This window comes from Herpailurus yagouaroundi, unplaced genomic scaffold, assembly GCF_014898765.1.
Source record: "Herpailurus yagouaroundi ecotype Mexico unplaced genomic scaffold, PumYag 77, whole genome shotgun sequence".
Classification (NCBI taxonomy): Eukaryota; Metazoa; Chordata; class Mammalia; order Carnivora; family Felidae; genus Herpailurus; species Herpailurus yagouaroundi.
In genome coordinates, this window is record NW_024412388.1 from 94,194,269 (window position 1) to 94,214,828 (window position 20,560).

At 39.5% G+C, this 20,560-nt stretch overlaps 1 protein-coding gene across 1 annotated transcript in view; it reads left to right on the top strand.

Annotated features, from left to right (window-relative positions):
• GNAI3 (G protein subunit alpha i3) overlaps positions 1–20,560 on the top strand; it is a 41,123-nt gene that overhangs the window by 5,856 nt on the left and 14,707 nt on the right. The window contains exons 2-3 of the mRNA XM_040471240.1: positions 15,424–15,466; positions 15,579–15,720. Coding sequence (XP_040327174.1) covers positions 15,424–15,466; positions 15,579–15,720 — 185 coding nt within the window. The remainder of the gene's footprint in view (positions 1–15,423; positions 15,467–15,578; positions 15,721–20,560) is intronic.

The window sequence follows — 20,560 nt, forward strand, 5'->3', positions numbered from 1 at the left end:
AGCTTCAGAAGGGTATAGTCTTTACACATGGATTTCTTTTGATTTTCAAGTTAGACTTGGAAGATACTTAAAAGTTTAATAGATTTGTTCAGGGCTAGTAGAGACGTTAGTGTGTTCATTGTTCCGTTACTATTTTGCTGTTTTGAGCCTCTTTTTGTCACCAAGTCTAATTCACAAATGGGTAAATATTTTTAATATTAATACAAAAAGACTGAGTTTTTTGGATGATGTTAGTGTTTTATATCTTAAAATTTTTGTTGCTTAACTTTGAAGTAGATATTATTCAAAAATGTTTTTAGTTGCTCATATAAATCTACAGCTATACAGTCAGGTGTCTCACCATGATTAACATACACTCTTGGGGCGCCTGGGTGGCGCAGTCGGTTAAGCGTCCGACTTCGGCCAGGTCACGATCTCACGGTCCGTGAGTTCGAGCCCCGCGTCGGGCTCTGGGCTGATGGCTCAGAGCCTGGAGCCTGTTTCCGATTCTGTGTCTCCCTCTCTCTCTGCCCCTCCCCCGTTCATGCTCTGTCTCTCTCTGTCCCAAAAATAAATAAAAAACGTTGAAAAAAAAATTAAAAAAAAAATAAAACATACACTCTTATATTTAAATTGTGCTTGTATCTCCTACTTTTATTTATGTGGCCTGCTGTTAACACTTATTACTCTTGTGATATAGGTACCATTTAAATCAGACTTTTTTTTTTAATGTTTATTTTTGAGAGAGAGAGTGCGAGAGAGTGAGCAGGGGAGGGTCAGAGAGAGAGAGAGGGAGACAGAGGATCTGAAGCAGGCTTTACGCTGATAGGGGGCTTGAAGTCATGAATGTGGGGCTCAAAGTCACAGACCGGGAGAATGTGATATGAACTGAAGACAGCCGCTTAAGCGACTGAGCCACCCAGGTACCCCTAAATCAGACTTCTTTAAAATTAATTAGCAAGGTAGTTTGATTCTTGTTATCTTATAATTTCCTGTATTGGTTGGATATAAAAATTTTTTTTTAATGTTTATTTATTTTTGAGAGAGAGAGAGAGAGCGAGCGAGCATGAGTGGGGTAGGGGCAGAGAGAGACAGAGACACAGAATCTGAAGCAGGTTCCAGGCTCTGAGCTATCAGCACAGAGCCCAACATGGGGCTCAAACCCACAAGCCATGAGATCATGACCTGAGCCAAAGTCAGACGCCTAACTAACTGAACCACCCAGGCGCCCCAGTGGTTGGATTTTAAAATTAAATAGTACTCCATTGAATTCTAAGAACTTACTATGTTACACTATGTTTGGATTTCTGTTGTAGTCATATATTGATATCTCTAGTTTTTATATTTTTTTTTCAACGTTTTTTTAAATTTATTTTTGGGAGAGAGAGAGACAGAGCATGAACGGGGAAGGGGCAGAGAGAGAGGGAGACACAGAATCGGAAACAGGCTCCAGGCTCTGAGCCATCAGCCCAGAGCCTGACGCGGGGCTCGAACTCACGGACCGCAAGATCGTGACCTGGCTGAAGTCGGATGCTTAACCGACTGCGCCACCCAGGTGCCCCTATATTTTTTTTATTAAATAGATAGTGTCGTATGGAAATGAATTTTGCCCAGGCTCTTGGAAATTATGTTTTACAGATTACTGTAAATTACAGAAGGATTGTTTTAAAGTGACACACTTTTGATAGAACATTTCCCCCTCTATTTCCTGAAGTTAGAACATTGGAATCATTAACTTCAAAACAAGGTTCTGTTTGATGTAATGATATAATCACTATCATGATTTTCATAGATAATGTAGTTCTGATGTATGTGTTAGGATAGTGCAGTCTTAAACTTTCCATGGAAGTTATTTCAATGTTGAGTTATGTACTTTTGAAATTAAACACTGAATTACTTCAGTTTAAAAATACCAATCTCTTAGACCATTTTTCAGCATTACTAAATCATCACGTATTTTGGTTCATATCAGGTTGTTAAAAACTAATGTCCTTCCTCCCTCTGCTTCTGAGAAGTATATTTCTCATCCTTTTATTTTTTTTATTGTGGTTATAACTAAAATCCACATTCACATTCTCATTAATATTTGTACTTTTTTGGATTTTTCTAGACTACTTAAAAGTTTTTTTAGGGGCACCTGGGTGGCTCAGTCGGTTGAGCGGCCGACTTCGGCTCAGGTCATGATCTCGCGGTCCGTGAGTTCGAGCCCTGCGTCGGGCTCTGTGCTGACAGCTCAGAGCCTGGATCCTGTTTTAGATTCTGTGTCTCCCTCTCTCTGACCCTCCCCCATTCATGCTCTGTCTCTCTCTCTGTCTCAAAAGTAAATAAAAGTGAAAAAAAAAGTTTTTTTAATAAACTTTTTATTTTGGAATAATGTCACATTTTATTTAAAAAATTTTTTTTGTTTATTTTTGAGAGAGAGGGAGAGGGAGAGGGAGGGACAGAGAGAGAACGAGACACAGAATCTGAAGCAGGCTCCAGGCTCTGAGCTGTCAGCACAGAGCCTGATGCGGGGCTTGAACTCACAGACTGCGAGATCATGACCTGAACTGAAGAAAAGTGCTTAACCGATTGAGCCACCCAGATGCCCCGGAATAATGTCGCATTTATAGGAAAGTTGCAGAGATAGTACCTAGAGTTCTTGTATACTCTTTATACTGGTTCCTGTTAATATTGACATCTTAGATAGCTGTGGTATGTTGGTCAACAATGTATAATATTGGTGCACAATAGTGCATAGTATTGGTGCATTAATGTTAACTAAACTACATAATTATTTAGATTACATCAGTTTTTCCACTCATGTTCTTTTTCTGCTCCAGGATCTAATCTAGGACACTGCATTGCATTTAGTCAAGGCTGCTTTTTATTGAACTTTTTGGTTTTTAGTGTTGCACTATCCAGAGGAGGCTCATTTATGAGCTTATTTATGATTAGGTATCTCAGATCATCTTTTATGTGCACAGGTACTTTTTTAGCCTGGAGATAAATGAGAAATAGAACTCTTAAGCAGCCAAAGTTGTAGAGATATACAAGTAAACCATGGTAATATACGTGGAATGTGGTTACAGAGGGAGCAACCAATTTTGGGAGGAGGAGAAAGAAACATGCCAGGGAAGTCTTCCTAGAGGAGGCGACATTTGAGGTGGACCTTGAAGGATAAATAGGAGCTCTTAAGACAAAGACTAGAGGGAAGTGCATCCACACAGAGGGAGTAGTATATACAAAGGCTCAGAAACATGAGTGAGCAACTAGTTAGATTTGCCTGGGATGGAGGGTTGGTATAGGAGGAATGTGGGAGAAAAAGCTGGAAAAGTGTGCAAGGGCTTTGAAGAGGTTGATTCTAAATTTTAGTAGCTGTCTTTTAAGCCATATTTTTATTTTATAGAGGTGAATATAGATATAATTTGGAGGTAAATCATCTAGGGACTTTGCATTCTCCTCCCTCTTAGCTGCCTTTTTTGCCATTCCACTGCTATTCATGCTGTAGCAAAAGGTTAGTAAAAGTAAATATGTATATGAACTCCACACTTCTGAGTTTTGACTTTCAGTATTGGTGAACATTTATGTGCTGGAGGAAATTGGAATTGTAGGCATCTTTGTGACCTGACAACTCAGTTTATAGTATTTTACTGTTTGTGAATTAAAAAAATTTTTTTAAATATTTATTTTTGAGAGAGAGCGTGAGCAGGGGAGGGGCAGAGAGAGAAGGAGACACAGAATCTGAAGCAGGCTTCAGGCTCTGAGCTGTCAGCACAGAGCCGATTGGGGCTCAAACCCACGAACCATGAGATCATGACCTGAGCCGAAGTCAGACACTTAACCAACTGAGCTACCCAGGCACCCCTCTATTTGTGAATTTTTTAGATGTGGCATTTATATTTGATTAAATAGACGTGTAGAAAAGTGCTGTATGTGCCATCAATGTTTAGGAGACTTAAGTAGGGATCTGATTCTAACGTTTTTAAATGTAAAATTTTAAATGTAAAATGTGGGTTTTGATGAATGGGTGTGATATTCCAGTTAACTTTGGGGGACATCACTATATATAACAAATTTTTTGTATGGGTTAAAAATGAGTATTTTACATTTCTATCTCACAAGAAAAGTTTTGAGGCAGAGCTAGAAAGAAATACACCTTTGCAAAAATAGTTTTCAATCATGTCAGATATACATACCATATAATTTAGCATCAGCACTAAAATGACAATTTTTGCTCTGCTTTAAAATTTTTTTTAATGTTTTTATTTATTTTTTTGAAGGAGAGAGAGAGACAGAGCATGAGTGGAGGAGGAGCAGAGAGAGGGAGACATAGAATTTGAAGCAGGTTCCAGGCTCTAAACCGGCAGCACAGAGCCCAATGCGGGGCTTGAACTCACGAACTGTGAGATCATGACCTGAGCTGAAGTCAGACGCCCAACCAACTGAGACACCCAGGCGCCCCTGTTGCTCTGCTTTTAAAGAAATAAAAGGAAATTTACTCACCAGGTCCAAAATCAGAACATTGAGGCAGTCATGATAATCCTCCCCTCCTTGCTTACAAATAACTGCTCCCTTAAGCATTCTTTTTATATTCCACAAAAGTGTAGAAGAAACCCCACTTCTCCCTCTTGATTGGCCAGCTGCCCAAAGGGGACACATGATCTTTAGCAACACTCAAGTTACCATTTTCATATTCTAAAGTGACTGAGCTGCCTCTTTTTTTTTTCCCCCTCATTAATCTAGGATTTTACACATTATGATCTTATAGTTTAGGATGACTTTTTCTGTATCCTCTAGTGCAGGTTCCTCAGATAATCTCATTGGTCCTACTCATCTTTTGGAGCTAGGTCACACAGGGTGTAGGCCATTTGTCAGCCTGTGACTGGGTGATTCCTGTGTCAGGTATTTACTCCTGATCCAATCACAGATTGGGGAGTGGCTTAGGTCTTGTAGGCAGTTGCCCACTGAGGAAGCTAGGTGGGGATATCTCTAGGGGATATAGGCAGGCATATATTCTGAAATTATGTCTACTATGTCAGTTTAGTTTTATCAGAAACTTCTTAAATGTGCTTTAAGCCTTTTTGGTTGTGGGTATGTGATTGCTTCCTAGAAAAATCTTTTTCACAGACAAGACCCATTATCTCTGTCCCAGTCACAACTTACTGTCATCTCTTACCTTTAAGATATTCATTCATCCATTCACTGAACAAATATTTGAGTACTCACTATGTTTCATGCGCTCTTTTAGATGTTGGGACACAGGATGTTTAGGACATATTCATAGCAGTTTATTTCACTGAAGCGGATGGTGGGTGCAAGGGTGCTGGGGTAGAATTTGAGAGTAAGGCTTAGAGGGGAATAAAAAGAATAGAAGCCTTGTGGGTGAGTCCAGATTTATTGTCAGGTATACTTGTGGGGTGAGAGTTGAAGGCCTAGCCAGGCATGGGTGTAGGGCTGAGTAAAGATAGCAAAGGAATGGAAATCTTCTGTTAACTGCCCACATTGAAAATTCCATCCATTGCAGCTGGCATTTACAAAATGTGATTAGGCAACTACTGAATCTCACAGAAACTCAAGCCATTCATCCCACAGCTATTATGTGCCTACTCTGTCCTAGATGGGGTGGGGGAGTAGAAACACAAAAAGAAGGAAGGCACTGTTTTGTGCTTTCTAGGAGTGTGCTTTTGAGTTTAGGACTAATGGAGTCCTAAACAGGTTCAAACCCAAGTAATTACAGTAGTTTGACCAAATATTAGTGTTATGGTGTTTGACACTAAGCTGTAGGGCCAGGTTGAGCGTCGTTGCGTGCCCTTAAGGGAGAAGTACACAGATGTGGAAGGGTTTTCAGATCCTACTAGAAAGAGTTTCATTACCATTTTAATCAAAATCAAGAAAACCAATTAGCAGTTTATGAAAAGCAAGGAGATTAGGAGTTGGAAAGACAAGCAAATAATTTTTTTTAGAGTAGACAGACTTGGCTAGAGATAATGAGGTGAAGTGGCTTAGAATGATAGTTTGGGACTTAGTTTTGGAAATTAACCTCTGGGACTCATGCCGAAAGGGTAGAATCTGTGTCAGCCATCAGAGTGGGAGTAGTAACTCCGTGGAGAGGGAATGGAGACAGCTTCAGCAGAGAGCTGTAGTTTGAATTGAGTAGGTTTTCAAGGGTGTTCATATGTAGAGGCATGGCTTGCTTGGAGGGACAGGGGGCTGGGTGAAGTGATTATTCTGATATTTTAGGCTATGGAAACTTGCTAATTTCATAAGAAAAATAGATCTGACTTTTCCATGAGACCACACATTCCTTTTTTGTATTTGAAGTCTCTGTGTCCACCAGTTCCAGGCACATTTGAGAGAATGTTTGTTTAAAAAAAAAAAAAAAAAAAGAATGAATAACAATCTTTATTTGCTACATAATGTTTTTCCCGTCTGTAATTCTGCTAACCTTTTCTTTTACTGATTCGGGAGCAACTGGTTTTTGTATTAAGTATGGTACTTTGAAAAGCATTTTGAACGAGTGTCATTTTTAACTTTAATCTGAATTTTCATTTTGTTAGTTACTTATGCCTGTTAATAAAAAGAAATCAATGGGGGCAGTAGATAAGTTTATTATTAGAAACATCATGGACTGCTGCTGTGATCTTTAGTTAGAGGTACTCATATTTTTTTGTTTTTGTTTTTTTGTTTTTTTTTTTAAGAAAAGCAATATAACTTGAATTGCTAACTTGAATGTTCTGTTAGTTTGAGCCTATGTAATTATAGAATACCCTGAAACACAAATATAGAAGGTTGGCTGCCAGATAACTCTTACTTCTTTACATTGCTGCACTCTTTAATTCTTTGTACTTTTTGTCCAGTCTTGAGCAGGAATGGGTGATTGGAGAGCATGCTGATCACTGTATTATGGCAGCTATTTTGAATGGTTGGGTTAAATAGGAAGATGTGGATCTGTGGTTTGATCTGAAGCCTCTGTGTGTCAGAAGTAGAGTTTTAATCTACTTTTAGCATTATAATAATTGTAGTCATAGAATGTTAGAGTGCAATCTAGGCCAAAGCCCTTCACATTTTATGTATAAGGAGACAGACAGGCATTGTGAAGTTAGGTGACTTGCCCAAGGTCACACAGCTAGTCATTGTAGAGCTAGCACTAAAATCTGCTTTTCCACTGAATTTATTACGACATGGTATCATTGATTAAAAAAATCTTTTTAAGTGAAGTTAGAAAAATCAAATATATTTGCTGATCAGGCTTTCAGCCTATTGTGGGTGGGAGGCTGTCTATGCATGATCTAGTCGTATGCTCCCATGTGTGTGGAAGGGAGAGCATGGGTGGGCTGTAGAAAGACCAAGAAGAGTATCTTGGTTTAGCACTGGCTAGAAGATTGTCTAAAAATAGTGCCATATTGGGACTTAGCTATGCAGACCTCTAGAAAGGGGGCTATGCCCTACTTAAAATGCTGAACTTTTAGGAGTTCAAGATTTCTCCACAAAGGAAAAAGGAGAAGGAGATGTTTGGGTTGCTATTGGAATAACTGCTAGTACCCATGATAGTGGTACAAAAACCTTTGAGGAACGTTCAAGGAAAAGCTGTAAGAAGTGCAGATAGGTGAGAAGTGTGGGAGGAGAGGTAGTTAGGAGTATCTAAGGGCTGAAAATATATTTAAAGAAGAGAGTGTTTTTGTTGCTCATGGTAGGGTGGAGAAAATGATTAATGCTTTGACACAGTTTGCTGTGGCATTTAGGCTCTAAGTTTCGGTTGTAGTGTGAGAATCCAGCCTCCATCTAGGGTTTTATTATTGTGAAATAGCTGCTAAATAGTTATACCATTTCTGCTGGATTTTGAACCAACACACACTATCTAGGGAGTTTTTTATTAAATTAAACTTTTGGGGACTTAATATTACTTGGTAGTATTCAAAACAGTGAAAACAGCATTCACAAATAATAGCTGGTTAACATTTGTTGAATGCCTGCTATGTACCAGGTACTGTTCTGAACATCTCCTATTGACCCTTGTTTTACAGATAAGGAAATTCATTGTGCCTGAAGGCACAGGAGTATAAAAAAGCATAATATACTCATGTACCTTGCTTGGACTGGCTGTAAGGTTTCTTTTAGTCAAAGTGAAAGAAGAAAGAGAAGATATCGGGTGACTGTGTTTTTGAATATCAACCATCTTTTAGGGTTAACTTCTTTAAAAATTTTTTTAAGTTTATTTTGAGAGAGATTGAGAGTGGGGGAAGGACAGAGGGAGAGGGAGAGGGAGAGAGAGAGAGAGAAAGAGAAAGAGAAAGAATCCCAAGCAGGTCCTGTGCTGCCAGCGCAGAGCCTGATGTGGGGCCTGAACCCACAAACTTTGAGATCATGACCTGAGCCAAAGTCAGATACCCAACTGACTGAGCCACCCAGGTGCCCTAGGGTTAATTAATTTTTTAAAATCAGTGCGTGTGTAAGTTGAATGTATTTGCTCATGATAATTATTTACTTATATTAGCACTTCACTGGCCTTTAAAAGTTTTGCAAAGACATTGTCACTGTCTCTCATTTTTCATGCCCATAATTTATGTTATGGGAAGAAATAGGGGGAACATGTGATGGTGTCTCCTCACCAGGAGCTCCTTAAGAATGAAATGTGGGATGTATTTAGGTAAATATAATGATTTTATGGTAGAGTATATACTGGTGAATTGTTTTTCATCTGACCTTGTTCTATTTGATTGTTTATAAGATTTTCTAAATTAATTCTACCCCTTTATCCTCTGCAGATTGTCTTCCTTTTATTGTAAGTCCATCTAATTTGGCTCCTTTTCTCCTTTTTCTCTCAAAAATCTCCATACTTCCCTCCCCTCCCCAATCCTTTCTTCCTCTTTATAGGAGATGTTCTTTAGATACATACTGTTTTAAGGATGAGTCTTCTAAGTCGAAATGATTCCATTCCCTCCTGACTTTTCTCCCCTCTGTATCCTATACCCTGACCATTTCCATCCCTCCTGCCTACAGAGTCTTCTTTACTTCCTCCCTCTCCAAGCTATAGGTTGTATCTTTGCAGTTCCTTTGTATCTATTCCATTCTTTGTTTCCTTAATATTTTTACTGTGGTAGATTGAAGATGGGAAAATGAATATCTGCTTAAATTTGTGAATTCTTTTTAAGTTTATTTATTTTGAGGGACAGAGGATCCAAAGTGGGCTCTGTTCTGACAGTAGAGAGCCTGATGTGGGGCTTGAACTCATGAACCATGAGATTGTGACCGAGCCGAAGTGAACTGCTTAACCGTCTGAGCCACCCAGGCGCTCCAAATTTGTGATGAGTTTTAAAGGAAGATAGATTAAAAAAAAAAAAAAAAGTGAATAAAATTAGGAAAGTTCCAAACATCATGTAATATGTATTGGGGGAGGGAGATGAGACATGGGAAGCAGTTTTGGGAAGGCCTAAGAGCAAGATGTTATTAGAGAGGAAACTTACTACCAAAGCAATGGAACACAAGAGGATTGAGGTAAAAATTAAGAGTTCAGACCTAATAAGAAAGGGTTATAGAAAATGTTAGAAGAATTTAGAGAGTTATTAGTGCCATTTGGAAATGATAAGAAAGAGGGGCTTTGAGCTAGAAGTTTGAGAAATTTCAGCAGTAACATAATAGTAAACACTGTCAGGCTCAGCCCTGTGAGGAGTAGAAAGGATTCATTTGAGAAATGCATAAGAAGAGAGATTTTGTTACAGCTTGATGTAAGGAGAGAAGAGTGAGTGGGTTCCAGATGATTCTTAGATTTCGTACTTGGAAGACAGGTAAGATGGTGACACTTTTCTTGCTGATCTAGAAGCTGAATGCTCAAAGACTTTTGGTATAAAGCAATTCATTCTTTGCACAAAATGCCCTGGAACACCCAATAAAATACATCCTCTATTTAGTTCTGTGGTCAGTAAGAGGTGCCTTTAAGAGGTGGAACTGGATGCCTAGTAAAAGCTTGGGTGAATATATGTAGTGTGATAGTAAAGAGAAGGACAAACTGACATTTTATCAGGGAACCTTGGAAACATGAGAAGCAGGGCAACATACTTTTTTAAAATCGTCACCTTCAGGGGTGCCTGGATTCAGTCGGTTAAGCGTCTCTTTGTTTCGGCTCAGGTCATGGTCTCACGGTTTGTGAGTTCAAGCCCCCCATTGGGCTCTGTGCTAGCAGTGCAGAATTGGCTTGGGATTCTCTCTCTCCTCTCTCTCTGCCTCTCCCCTACTTGTGCTGTCTCTGTCTCTCTCAAAAATAAAATAAAGCTTTAAAAAATAAATAAAATCACCACCTTCATAGGGTGGAACTTAATTAAATGGGTAGAAATTGGTTCTGAGAATAATAGACTCATTGATTATTTCATTCAGTCCAACATAAATGATAGAAATCCTGCTTTCAATATATTAAAAAATGTGCACATTACTTCATTTATTTCTATTTTTCCTAGTTAACTTAGTAGCTGTTGCTAACATGGGGTCATCTAGGAATTCTGTGTTTTAAACTAGTATTTAAAATATACCTGGTATGCTTTTGTATTCTCTTCTCCAGAATTGAATCATTAAAAAATTTTTTTTAATTTTCTTAAATTCATTTATTTATTTTGAGAGAGACAGAGTTCAGGCAGGGGAGGGGCAGGGAGAGGGACAATCCCAGGCTCTTACACAAGAGTTTGAAGTCCTGAAGCCATGAGATCATGACCTGAGCAGAAGTCAAGAGTTGGATGCTTAATTGACTGAGCCACCCAGGGTGCCTCAGTTTTTTTTTTAGATATCTATGGGAGAAAGCACTTTTTTCTAACAGTGTCATTAAAGATACAGAACAGATGAACATAAGGGAAGGGAAGCAAAAATAATATAAAAACAAGGAGGGGGACAAAACATGAGAGACTCTTAAATATTGGTGAACAGAGGGTTACTGGAGAGGTTGTGGGAGGGGAGATGGGCTAAATGGGTAAGGGGCACTAAGGAATCTACTCCTGAAATCATTGTTGGACTGTATGTTAACTAATTTGGATGTAAATTTAAAAAATAAAATTGAAAAAAATTCTTTGTGTTATATGAATATTTAGTGCTACCCCTAATTATTGGTTAGATGATAAGAGCAGAGATAAAGTCGGACAGAAATGTCCTTTTTGAGTATGTAAAAATGTAGATTCCTGGAATTTTCAAATTATTTGAATTTTGTTTTAACTAACAGTTTTGGTTGGTAGAGTTGAGAAATATTTAGTAAAGGATTGTGCTTAAACCTTTGTGTTTTTTTTTATTATTTATTTTTGGGACAGAGAGAGACAGAGCATGAACGGGGGAGGGGCAGAGAGAGAGGGAGACACAGAATCGGAAGCAGGCTCCAGGCTCTGAGCCATCAGCCCAGAGCCCGACGCAGGGCTCGAACTCACGGACCGCGAGATCATGACCTGGCTGAAGTCGGACGCTTAACCGACTGCGCCACCCAGGCGCCCCAAGGATTGTGCTTATTAAGCATTAGTAATTTATCTGTTCCAGAATATTTATTTGCTAGCCAATTTATGTCATGGCCAGTTCTAGGCCCTGGGAATACAGAGATGACTAAACCTTCATGGGGTTTATAGTCTAGTGAGATAGGAAATGAACAAATCTGTGGTGTGAAGAACTGATCAGTGCTTTGAAAAAATATAACCTAGAGTAAGAGAGAGAGTGATGGGGTGGGGACTGTTTAGATGGATTAATCAGGGAAGGCTGTTCTGAGGGAAGAAGAAACTCTTGCAAAGACTTTCCAGTCAGAGGGAATAGTAAATGCCAGGGAGCATGAGTCAGGATCTAGCTCACTGAGGACCAGTTTGGTATGTTGGAAGAAGAGCAAGAAAGCTAGTCTGACAAGAGCAGAGAGAACAAAGTGGAGAATGATAGGAATTGAGGGTAAAGTGGTAGGCAGGGACCAGAGCTTGTTTCACCTTCTTGCCCATGGATTTTTTTAAAATTAAAGTTATTTATTTATTTATTTAGACAGAGACAGTACAAATTGGGGAGGGGCAGAGAGAGAGAGAGAAAATCCCAAGCAGGCTCTGTGATGCCACAGCATGGAGCCTGATGTGGGACTTGAACTCACGAAACCCTGAGATCATGACCTGAGCTGAAACCAAGAGTCAGATGCTCAACCGATTGAGCCACCCAGGTGCCCCTGCCCATGGATTTTAATTTGAGTGTACAGTTGACCCTTGAATGACATGGCATAGGGGTACTAATACCCCCACCCCACCCTGCATACTGAAAAACCTGTGTATAACTTTTTGACTCCCCCAAAACTTAACTACTAAAAGCCTACTATTTTTTTAAATTTATTTACTTATTTATCTTGAGAGAAAGCAAGAGCAGGGAAGGGATATAGAGAGAGGGATACAGAGAATCCCAAGCAGGCTCTGCACTGTCAGCACATAGCCTGATGTGGGACTTGAACTCCCAAACTGTGAGATCATGACCTGAGCTGAAACCAAGAGTCCTATACTCAATTGACCAAGCCACCCAGGCACTCCCTAGTAGCCTACGATTGACTGGAAGTCTTACCAGTAACAAATAATAAACACATTTTTTGTGTTATGTGTATTATTTTCTGTATTCTTACAATAAAGTAAACTAGAGAAAAGAAAATGTTATTAAAATATTACAGTACTGGGGCGCCTGGGTGGCTCAGTTGGTTAAGCGGCCGACTTCGGTTCAGGTCATGATCTCGCGGTCCGTGAGTTTGAGCCCCACGTCGGGCTCTGTGCTGACAGCTCAGAGCCTGGAGCCTGTTTCAGATTCTGTGTCTCCCTCTCTCTGACCCTCTCCCATTCATGCTCTCTCTCTGTCTCAAAAATAAATAAACGTTAAAATTTTTTTTTTAAATATTACAGTACTGTATTGCATTTATTGAAAAAAAAATGTGTATAAATGGACCTATGTAGTCCAAACCTGTGTTATTCAAGGGTCAGCTGTAATTGGAGACCATAGGAGTTTTGGGGCAGATTTGCGACATGATTTGATTTACCTTTTGAAAGTTCATTGCAGCTACTGAGTGGAAAACTGACCATAGGAAAGGCAAGGTCTCAGGCATTGGACCATTTAGGAAGCTTTTATAGTGATCCAGGCTTGTGGTTTCCAATGTGCTTATGATAATCTATGTGGTATAAGAAGAAACTGTTACAACTATATATTTATTTTTCAAAAATTAAGCTTTACTAATATTTGATATACATGTTGGTACTGGTACCTACATTCTATCTGTGTATTAGTTCCATGTGACCTACCATTTTTGGCCTGAGCAACTGGGCGAGTGCTAGTATTTACTCAGATGAGAACAGGGTGGAGCAGGGTTTGTTTGGGGGTAAGGGTAAGAAAGCAGGAACTCACTTTTGGGCATCTTAAGTTTGAGGTGCCTATTCAAAATTTAATGAGATTTATCAGGTAGGTGGTTTAGATGTATGACTCTGGAACCAAGGTTAGAGATATAAATTTGGAAATCATTAGCATAGAAGCAGTATCCAACAACTGGAGCCTAATTGTGTGAATACAGATTTCAGCTTTGCCACTTACTGGCTTTAATTGTGGACAAGTTAACTTGGCATCTCTCTGCTTCATTTACCTCATCTATGAAATGGAGAAAATAAGTGTCTGCCTCACTGGGTTATTGTGAGGATTAAACGAGTTAATAAAAGCAAAGGGCTTAGAACAGCATCTGGCACGCAGTGTACCCCAGATATTAACTATTGCTATCAATTTATAAATGGTGTTTAAGACCAGGGGATTTGATGAAATGACCTAAAGAATGAATGTAGGTAGAGAAAAGGGCCCAAGGAAGAAGTGCTGAAACACTATAACCTTTCGGATTCAGAGACCAGAGGGAGGAGACTGAGGAGTGGGGTAGGGGTCAAACGAGGAGAATATGGGGTCTGGAAGCCTGCCTAGTGAAGAAAATATTTCAAGGGGAGAAGTCATCATTGGACAAATTCTGTGCAAGAGGTTGGGTAAGATGAGGACCTAGAATTGACCATTGGGTTTGTTAAAATGGAAGCTGTTAGACACCATGAGAAGTGGTTTCAGTAGAGTGGTAGATATGAACATCTGGTTGGGGTGGCTTAAGGAGAGAATTGGAAGTACAGAACCGGAGAACATGGGTATAGACAACTCAGGAAAAGAGAGTATGGAGTAGTAGTTAGAGGAATATGTGCAGAGTCCCGGAAAGTCTGGAATGGGGGTGTGTGTTGATTTAAAATGGAAGATACTACAGCAAGTTTGTATACTGATGAGAGTGTCCCAGTGGGAAGAGAGAACTTCACATATGAGTGACATGGGATAATTGCAGTAGCCAAGACTGTCAATAGGTAAAATCAGGTGGTTTAGGGTACAATTGGAGGGGTTAGTCTTAGACATTAGCAGAGACCGTTCATCCATTGATGAAGATAGAGAATATTAGTAGGGGTACAGGTAGATTGGTGGATTTGGTTATGGGATTTGGTTATGAACTAGTTTCTTGAGTGCTGTAATTTTTCCAAGAAGGGAGAGGAAAGATCATCACCAGAGAGTCAGAAGTGGGAAAGAGTTTGTAAGGTTTGAGAGAGAGAAGAGGTGGTATGATATAGGCATCTTGGAAGGTGGGAGAATTAATTAATTAATTAATTAATTAATAAAAAATGTGGGAAATGCAGGTGAAATAACAAGTTCGGAGGACTCATCTGACATTGGTGATCATTAAAGTGATTCCAGCTTGCAGACGGGGGAAATGTGGTTTTGAGAGCATATATAGAGAAAAAAAGCAGTGGAGGCGACGGCTCCTGTGTTTCTATTTTGAACTCTAGTCACATGGCTGAGAGGATTGCTCTTGGAACATTCCTCAGATCCATGGATGTTGACAGAGGAATTAATAAAAGCGAATAGGCCAAAAACTAATCATTTCATTTTTACCTGTGTTTATTTTCTACATCATGATGTTTTGTGTAGAGGATGAGTTCCTAGAGGTGTTTACATTGCCATATCTCCTTGAGCATGCCTACTTTACACAAATGATATCAAATAGGTCCTGGGATTACTTTCAGTGATTATATTTGGTTGCTAAGTTATGCTAAGAAAGTAAAAAACTCTAATAGGAAAGTTTAGTAGTTTTCTTTTTTTTTTTTTAATGTTTATTTTGAGAGAGAGAGACAGCATGAACAGGGGAGAGAGGGAGACACAGAATCTGAAACAGGCTCTAGGCTCCAAGCTGTCAGCTCTAATAGAGCCTGACATGGGGTTTGAACCCTTGAGCCGGGAGATCATGACCTGAGTGGAAGTGGCTTAACTGACTGAGCCATCCAGGCACCCCAGTTTAGTAGTTTTTCTGGATAGAAAGCCTCACCTAAGTTTGCCCTAGGACCTGTGGTTTCCATTAGTCTAGAATTATCCCTCGTGTCGATTTCATACTTTGTTCAATTACAAGTGAATTCAAAGTCTGGTTTTTGTTTCTTTCAGGTGCTGGAGAATCTGGTAAAAGCACCATCGTGAAACAGATGAAGTAAGTTGGAACATGGCCTTTTGTAAAACTACACTTCCTCATAATGCATGGAAGTCTGTAGTATCTTTTTATTTTATGTCCGTGGTAATGATCTATGGTTTTCTTTTTAAAGAATCATTCATGAGGATGGCTATTCGGAGGAAGAATGTAAACAATATAAAGTAGTTGTCTACAGCAATACCATACAGTCTATCATTGCAATCATAAGAGCCATGGGACGGCTAAAGATTGACTTTGGGGAAGCTGCCAGAGCAGTAAGTGTTTCTCATTTCCTCTTCACTTGCTCCCTTTGAGTAGATGCAGTTAGGCAAAATTTGCTTCATGTTTTAGGGAAATGAACGTAAGCAACAAGATAAGATGTAGCAAAATACGGTTGCTCATTTGAGAAGTATTAGCAACCAGCTTTAGAAGATATTAGATTACCACCACAAAGAAGAGTCAAGGAAATGGGATTCTGTGGGTATACTGTAGGTTTCTGTGATAATTCTTTTATTCACTTCTTTTATAGCACTGTTTACTTTTATTTTATAGTAGTAAATGCTAATAAGTTGAAATAATCTAAAAGAGGTGCCTCTGACTTCTGAGGTATAAAGATAAAAGACAAAATCAGTCTCCCAAAGTAAACTTGATAAGGACATGGACACTAAGTCAAAATTTTAGGGGCGATTTTTAGGTATTCAATGGTACTATATCCCTATACTACATTGGACTACAGCCTATAGAATTGGATGATATGACGTCCTAGGATGATAATTACACATGTCAGATATTCAAAAGTTATGTTGATTAATTATAACACTTCATGCACTATGTAATTCTTGTTTGTCAGTTAGAATGTTTGGTGCAGTGGGGAGAGGGCTAAAATGAAGGTAGGAGATCTTTTATGTAGTCCAAGTCTGTATTGTCTAAGAGAAGGCTTGTAACATATAGAATGATTTCCTAGACCTAAGGCAGACATTCACTGTGTTCAGAGTGTTATTCCTAGGCGCTATGGACAATAAAAGGAGGCTCTGCCTGGAAAAGCAAAGCCTCTGTGTCTGTGAACTAGCTTAGGAATTCTTATCTACTCTCAAGTTATTAATGCAGATTAATATTCAGTAAATAAGTGGGGAAATTGTCGATGGGAGAAATTACCAAAGGATTGTCATAATTGGATGGTATTTGACTAGGAATCTTAGAAGTGGAGTAAGGGAAGAGGAGCCAGGGAAAGGGTTGTAAAATGATTGGAGACAAGAGTAGCAAAACAGGGGATGAGGAAATGTGTGAGGCACGACTTTTATGTTTTGTAAAAAGCTGCCATATCACAAAAATTGAGGACTTTGTTTCTCTAAGCGTCTGAGAGGGGAAAGTATGCTAGTGAATGCAAGGGTAAACACAGCATTTTTGTCTTACATCTTTCCATCCCTTCTCTACCTCCTGCTTTTCATTTCTTTTCCTTTCTTTCCTCTTCCCCCCAGCTCTCCCCAGTGTTCTTATTTTTTCCCTCCCTTTTCTCATCCCTTCCGGTCACCTAACTCTCCATCTCTGTCATGTTTGCCATATACGATAACTGGTCAGTACTACTGTATTTAGTTCCTTCCCTCTCTTTGTTGGCTTTTACTCCATCTCAGTTATTTACTCCTTCTCTTTGTTTCTTCCTTTATCTATCACCATCTGTCCTTTATATCTCTTAATCATCCTTCCTCCTTTCTTTTCTATTGTCAAATTAGCTGTTATTAATGTTTGTGTCCTCACACTGCTTTGTCACCAGATACAGTTGATGATTTCTGTCTTAGTTCAATTGCGCTGCTGTAACAAAATACAGACTGAGTAGCTTATAGACAACAGATATTTATCACACACACTTCTGGAGGCTGGAGGTGTGAGATCAGAGTGCCAGCGTGGTCAGGTGAGGGCCCTCTTCAGTTGCAGACTTTTCACTGTGTCCTCACATGGCAGAAGGAGAAGGAAACTCCTTGGCATCCCTTTAATAAGGACACTAATCCCATTCGTGGGGCCTTCACCCTCATGACCGAGGTACCTCCCAAAGGCCCCAACTCCTAATACTATGACATTGGGCGTTAAGTTTTCAACACATGAATTTTGGAGGGACACAGACATTCAGACCATAGTTTAAATGACCTCCTTTCATTTCTCTCCTTTGTCAGATCTGTGTCATTAATCTTTTGGTCCTAACATTCCTGTGTCACCAGACGTAGTCGACATCTTAATGCCTGTTAAGGCTTCCTGAATCACCTAGCTTTCCAGCATCCACCCATCCTAATCTACAACCCTACATAATTTTTTTGAAGTTTCTCTTTTTCTTCCATATGTGAAGGTTTATATTTATAATTCCTCACTTATCCTTGTCCAGTTTCTTTGGTTGGTTAGAGAGTGAATGGACAAGAATAGAGCTGGATGGCAGGTAGGTTGCTTTTTCATATCTGCTTAAGGGTAGAGATACGAAGTTCATTGTAAAGAGAGGCCTCTTTTAAAAAAAATTTTTTTTTTGATCTTTTTATTTATTTTTGAGATAGAAAGCCTGAGCTGGGGAGGAGCAGAGAGGGAGACAGGAACCAAAGTGGGCTACATGCTGACAGCAGAGAACCTGATGTGGGGCTCGAACTCAGGAGCTGTGAGATCATGACCCGAGCTGAAGTTGGATGCCCAACCGACTGAGCCACCCAGGTGCCCCAAGAGAGGTCTCCTTAAAGGCCTGTAAAGAGGGTTTATTGTGGGAAGCAAGAGTAGGTCAGTGGAAGAGATTAAGTGGTAAGGAAAAAGTGTTGCTTCTTAAAGCAGTGTTTACAAAGTCAGGACAGCAAAAATATGTAGCTATAGTGCTCACTCTCTCTCTGTTAATAAAGTTTCTAAAGCTGGAATTGTAGTATTTAAAAAAAAAGTAATGCTTATTGATGTTTTTGAATACCTGCATGAGTATAGTTCAAATTTCAGAATAGACTATAAAGTCTTCACATGTTAAATAAAGCACAATACTATATATACATAGAGGGACATGCTCAGTATTATGTTTGCCAATCAGTGTACTTTTTCAGCTTCCCTCAGTCATTTGCTTCTTTATTTAAATTTTTTTCCTAAGTTTATTTATTTTGAGACAGAGAGAGCACAAGCAGGGGAGGGGTAGGGGGAGAGAGAGAGAGGGGGGGAGGGAGAGAGGGAGGGAGACAGAGAGAGAGAGAGAGAGAGAGAGAGAGAATCCCAAGCAGGCTAATGGGGCTTGAACTCATGAACCATGAGATCCTGACCTGAGTGGAAATCAAGAGTTGGACGCTTAACTGACTGAGCCATCTAGGCTCCCCCAAAATAAAAATTTTAAATAAATGGGGTGCCTTTATTTATCTGATAGCACAGAGCCTGCTTGGGATTCTCTCCTCTCTCTGCCCCTCCCCTGCTCGCTCCCTCTCTCTCTCAAAAAGAAATCAATCAACCTAAAAAAAAATAAAATTTTTATCTTTGAAAAGAGAGGAGGGTAATATACATGTTAGATGAAGTTTCTTAGGGATGGGCCTAAAGTATTACTTGAAAGAACGCAGAAAAGCATCTTATAGAGGAGGGCTGTTACTTGGCAAAAGTTTTTAAGGCTGAAGACCCCAAATTTGGCATGGTTAGTTTTGTTTTGTTTTGCTTAGGTGGGTGCATGAGTTTTGGGAACACAGAGGTCTTAGGAGTTTGGGGTTGTGATTTTACCTGTGGTCTGAAATGCTTTTTTGCTTGCTAGTTTATTTTCATAATGACTACTTACTGATACAATTGATTGCTCCTCTTCCCCCTTTATTTTTTCTTTAACCAGTATATGTGTTCTTTAGTATCTGATTTTAATAGTTATTTGGAAATCTCTTGAGGAAGATAAATGTGAGATTTGAGGTGGAAAAGCATCCCATGAGACCTGGGTTTATTTATTTAAGATTTAATTTTATTTCTTAAGTACTCTACACTCAATATGGGGCTTGAACTCAACCCCAAGATCAAGAGTTGCATGGTCTACTGATGGAGCCAGCCAGGCACTCCACAAATTCTTCTTTTTAATCTTTTTTTTTTTTAAAAGATTGAGACCTTAGTTTAGTGTTAAACTTAATTGAGTTTTAAACAAGTAAGGGTGGGTAGAATAAAGCAAAAACAATCAAGAGTTCTCATAGCCCTTTTCTGTCTTCTCTACAGCTCACATGTTTCAGGTTTAAAAACTATAACCACTTCCAAAGCTCTGTCTTTGACTCATGAGTTTTGATCAGATCTCTTTGTAACTTTTTTTTTTCCTCTTTATTTTTTTTTCCCTTTCTCTCAGAGGATTATTACTCCTTGGGGAATCTAGAAACTGAATTTTTCTCTGAGGGATTTATTTCCCCCACTAGGCTTCCAGACTTCTTAACTATCTCAATTTCCTCTTCTTCCTGTTCTTCTATCTGAGCCGGAGGGGAAGAGAACACTTTTTCCTTAAATACAATTAATGTTTTACTTGCTCTGACGTGTTTAGACTTTACCTCTTACATGTTAGTTTATTCATTTCTGTTTTTATTGTAGGCTTCCTTTTTTTTTTTTTTTTAATTTTTTTTTTCAACGTTTATTTATTTTTGGGACAGAGAGAGACAGAGCATGAACGGGGGAGGGGCAGAGAGAGAGGGAGACACAGAATCGGAAACAGGCTCCAGGCTCTGAGCCATCAGCCCAGAGCCCGACGCGGGGCTCGAACTCACGGACCGCGAGATCGTGACCTGGCTGAAGTCGGACACCTAACCGACTGCGCCACCCAGGCGCCCCATATTGTAGGCTTCCTTTAACAGAATGGGAATATGTTCTATGTGCCCATCTCACAGACCAGTTTTTTCTGTTAAAAATCATGATTAACCAGGGTGATTTGTAGGGTAGTCAGAAGAGATCTTTTCAGGGGATGGTGGTATGTGGTAGAGGGACTGAGATAATTCCTCACCTTAGCTCTGCACCTCTAACTATAGTGGAGTGACTAGGGGGAATGACTTCATTGTAAATTCTCTCAGACTGCCCTGCCTGGAAAGGTCTCTTTAATACCTCTCTTGAAATAACGTAACATACAGTGTGTGTGTGTGTGTGTGTGTGTGTGTGTGTGTGTGTGTGTGTGTG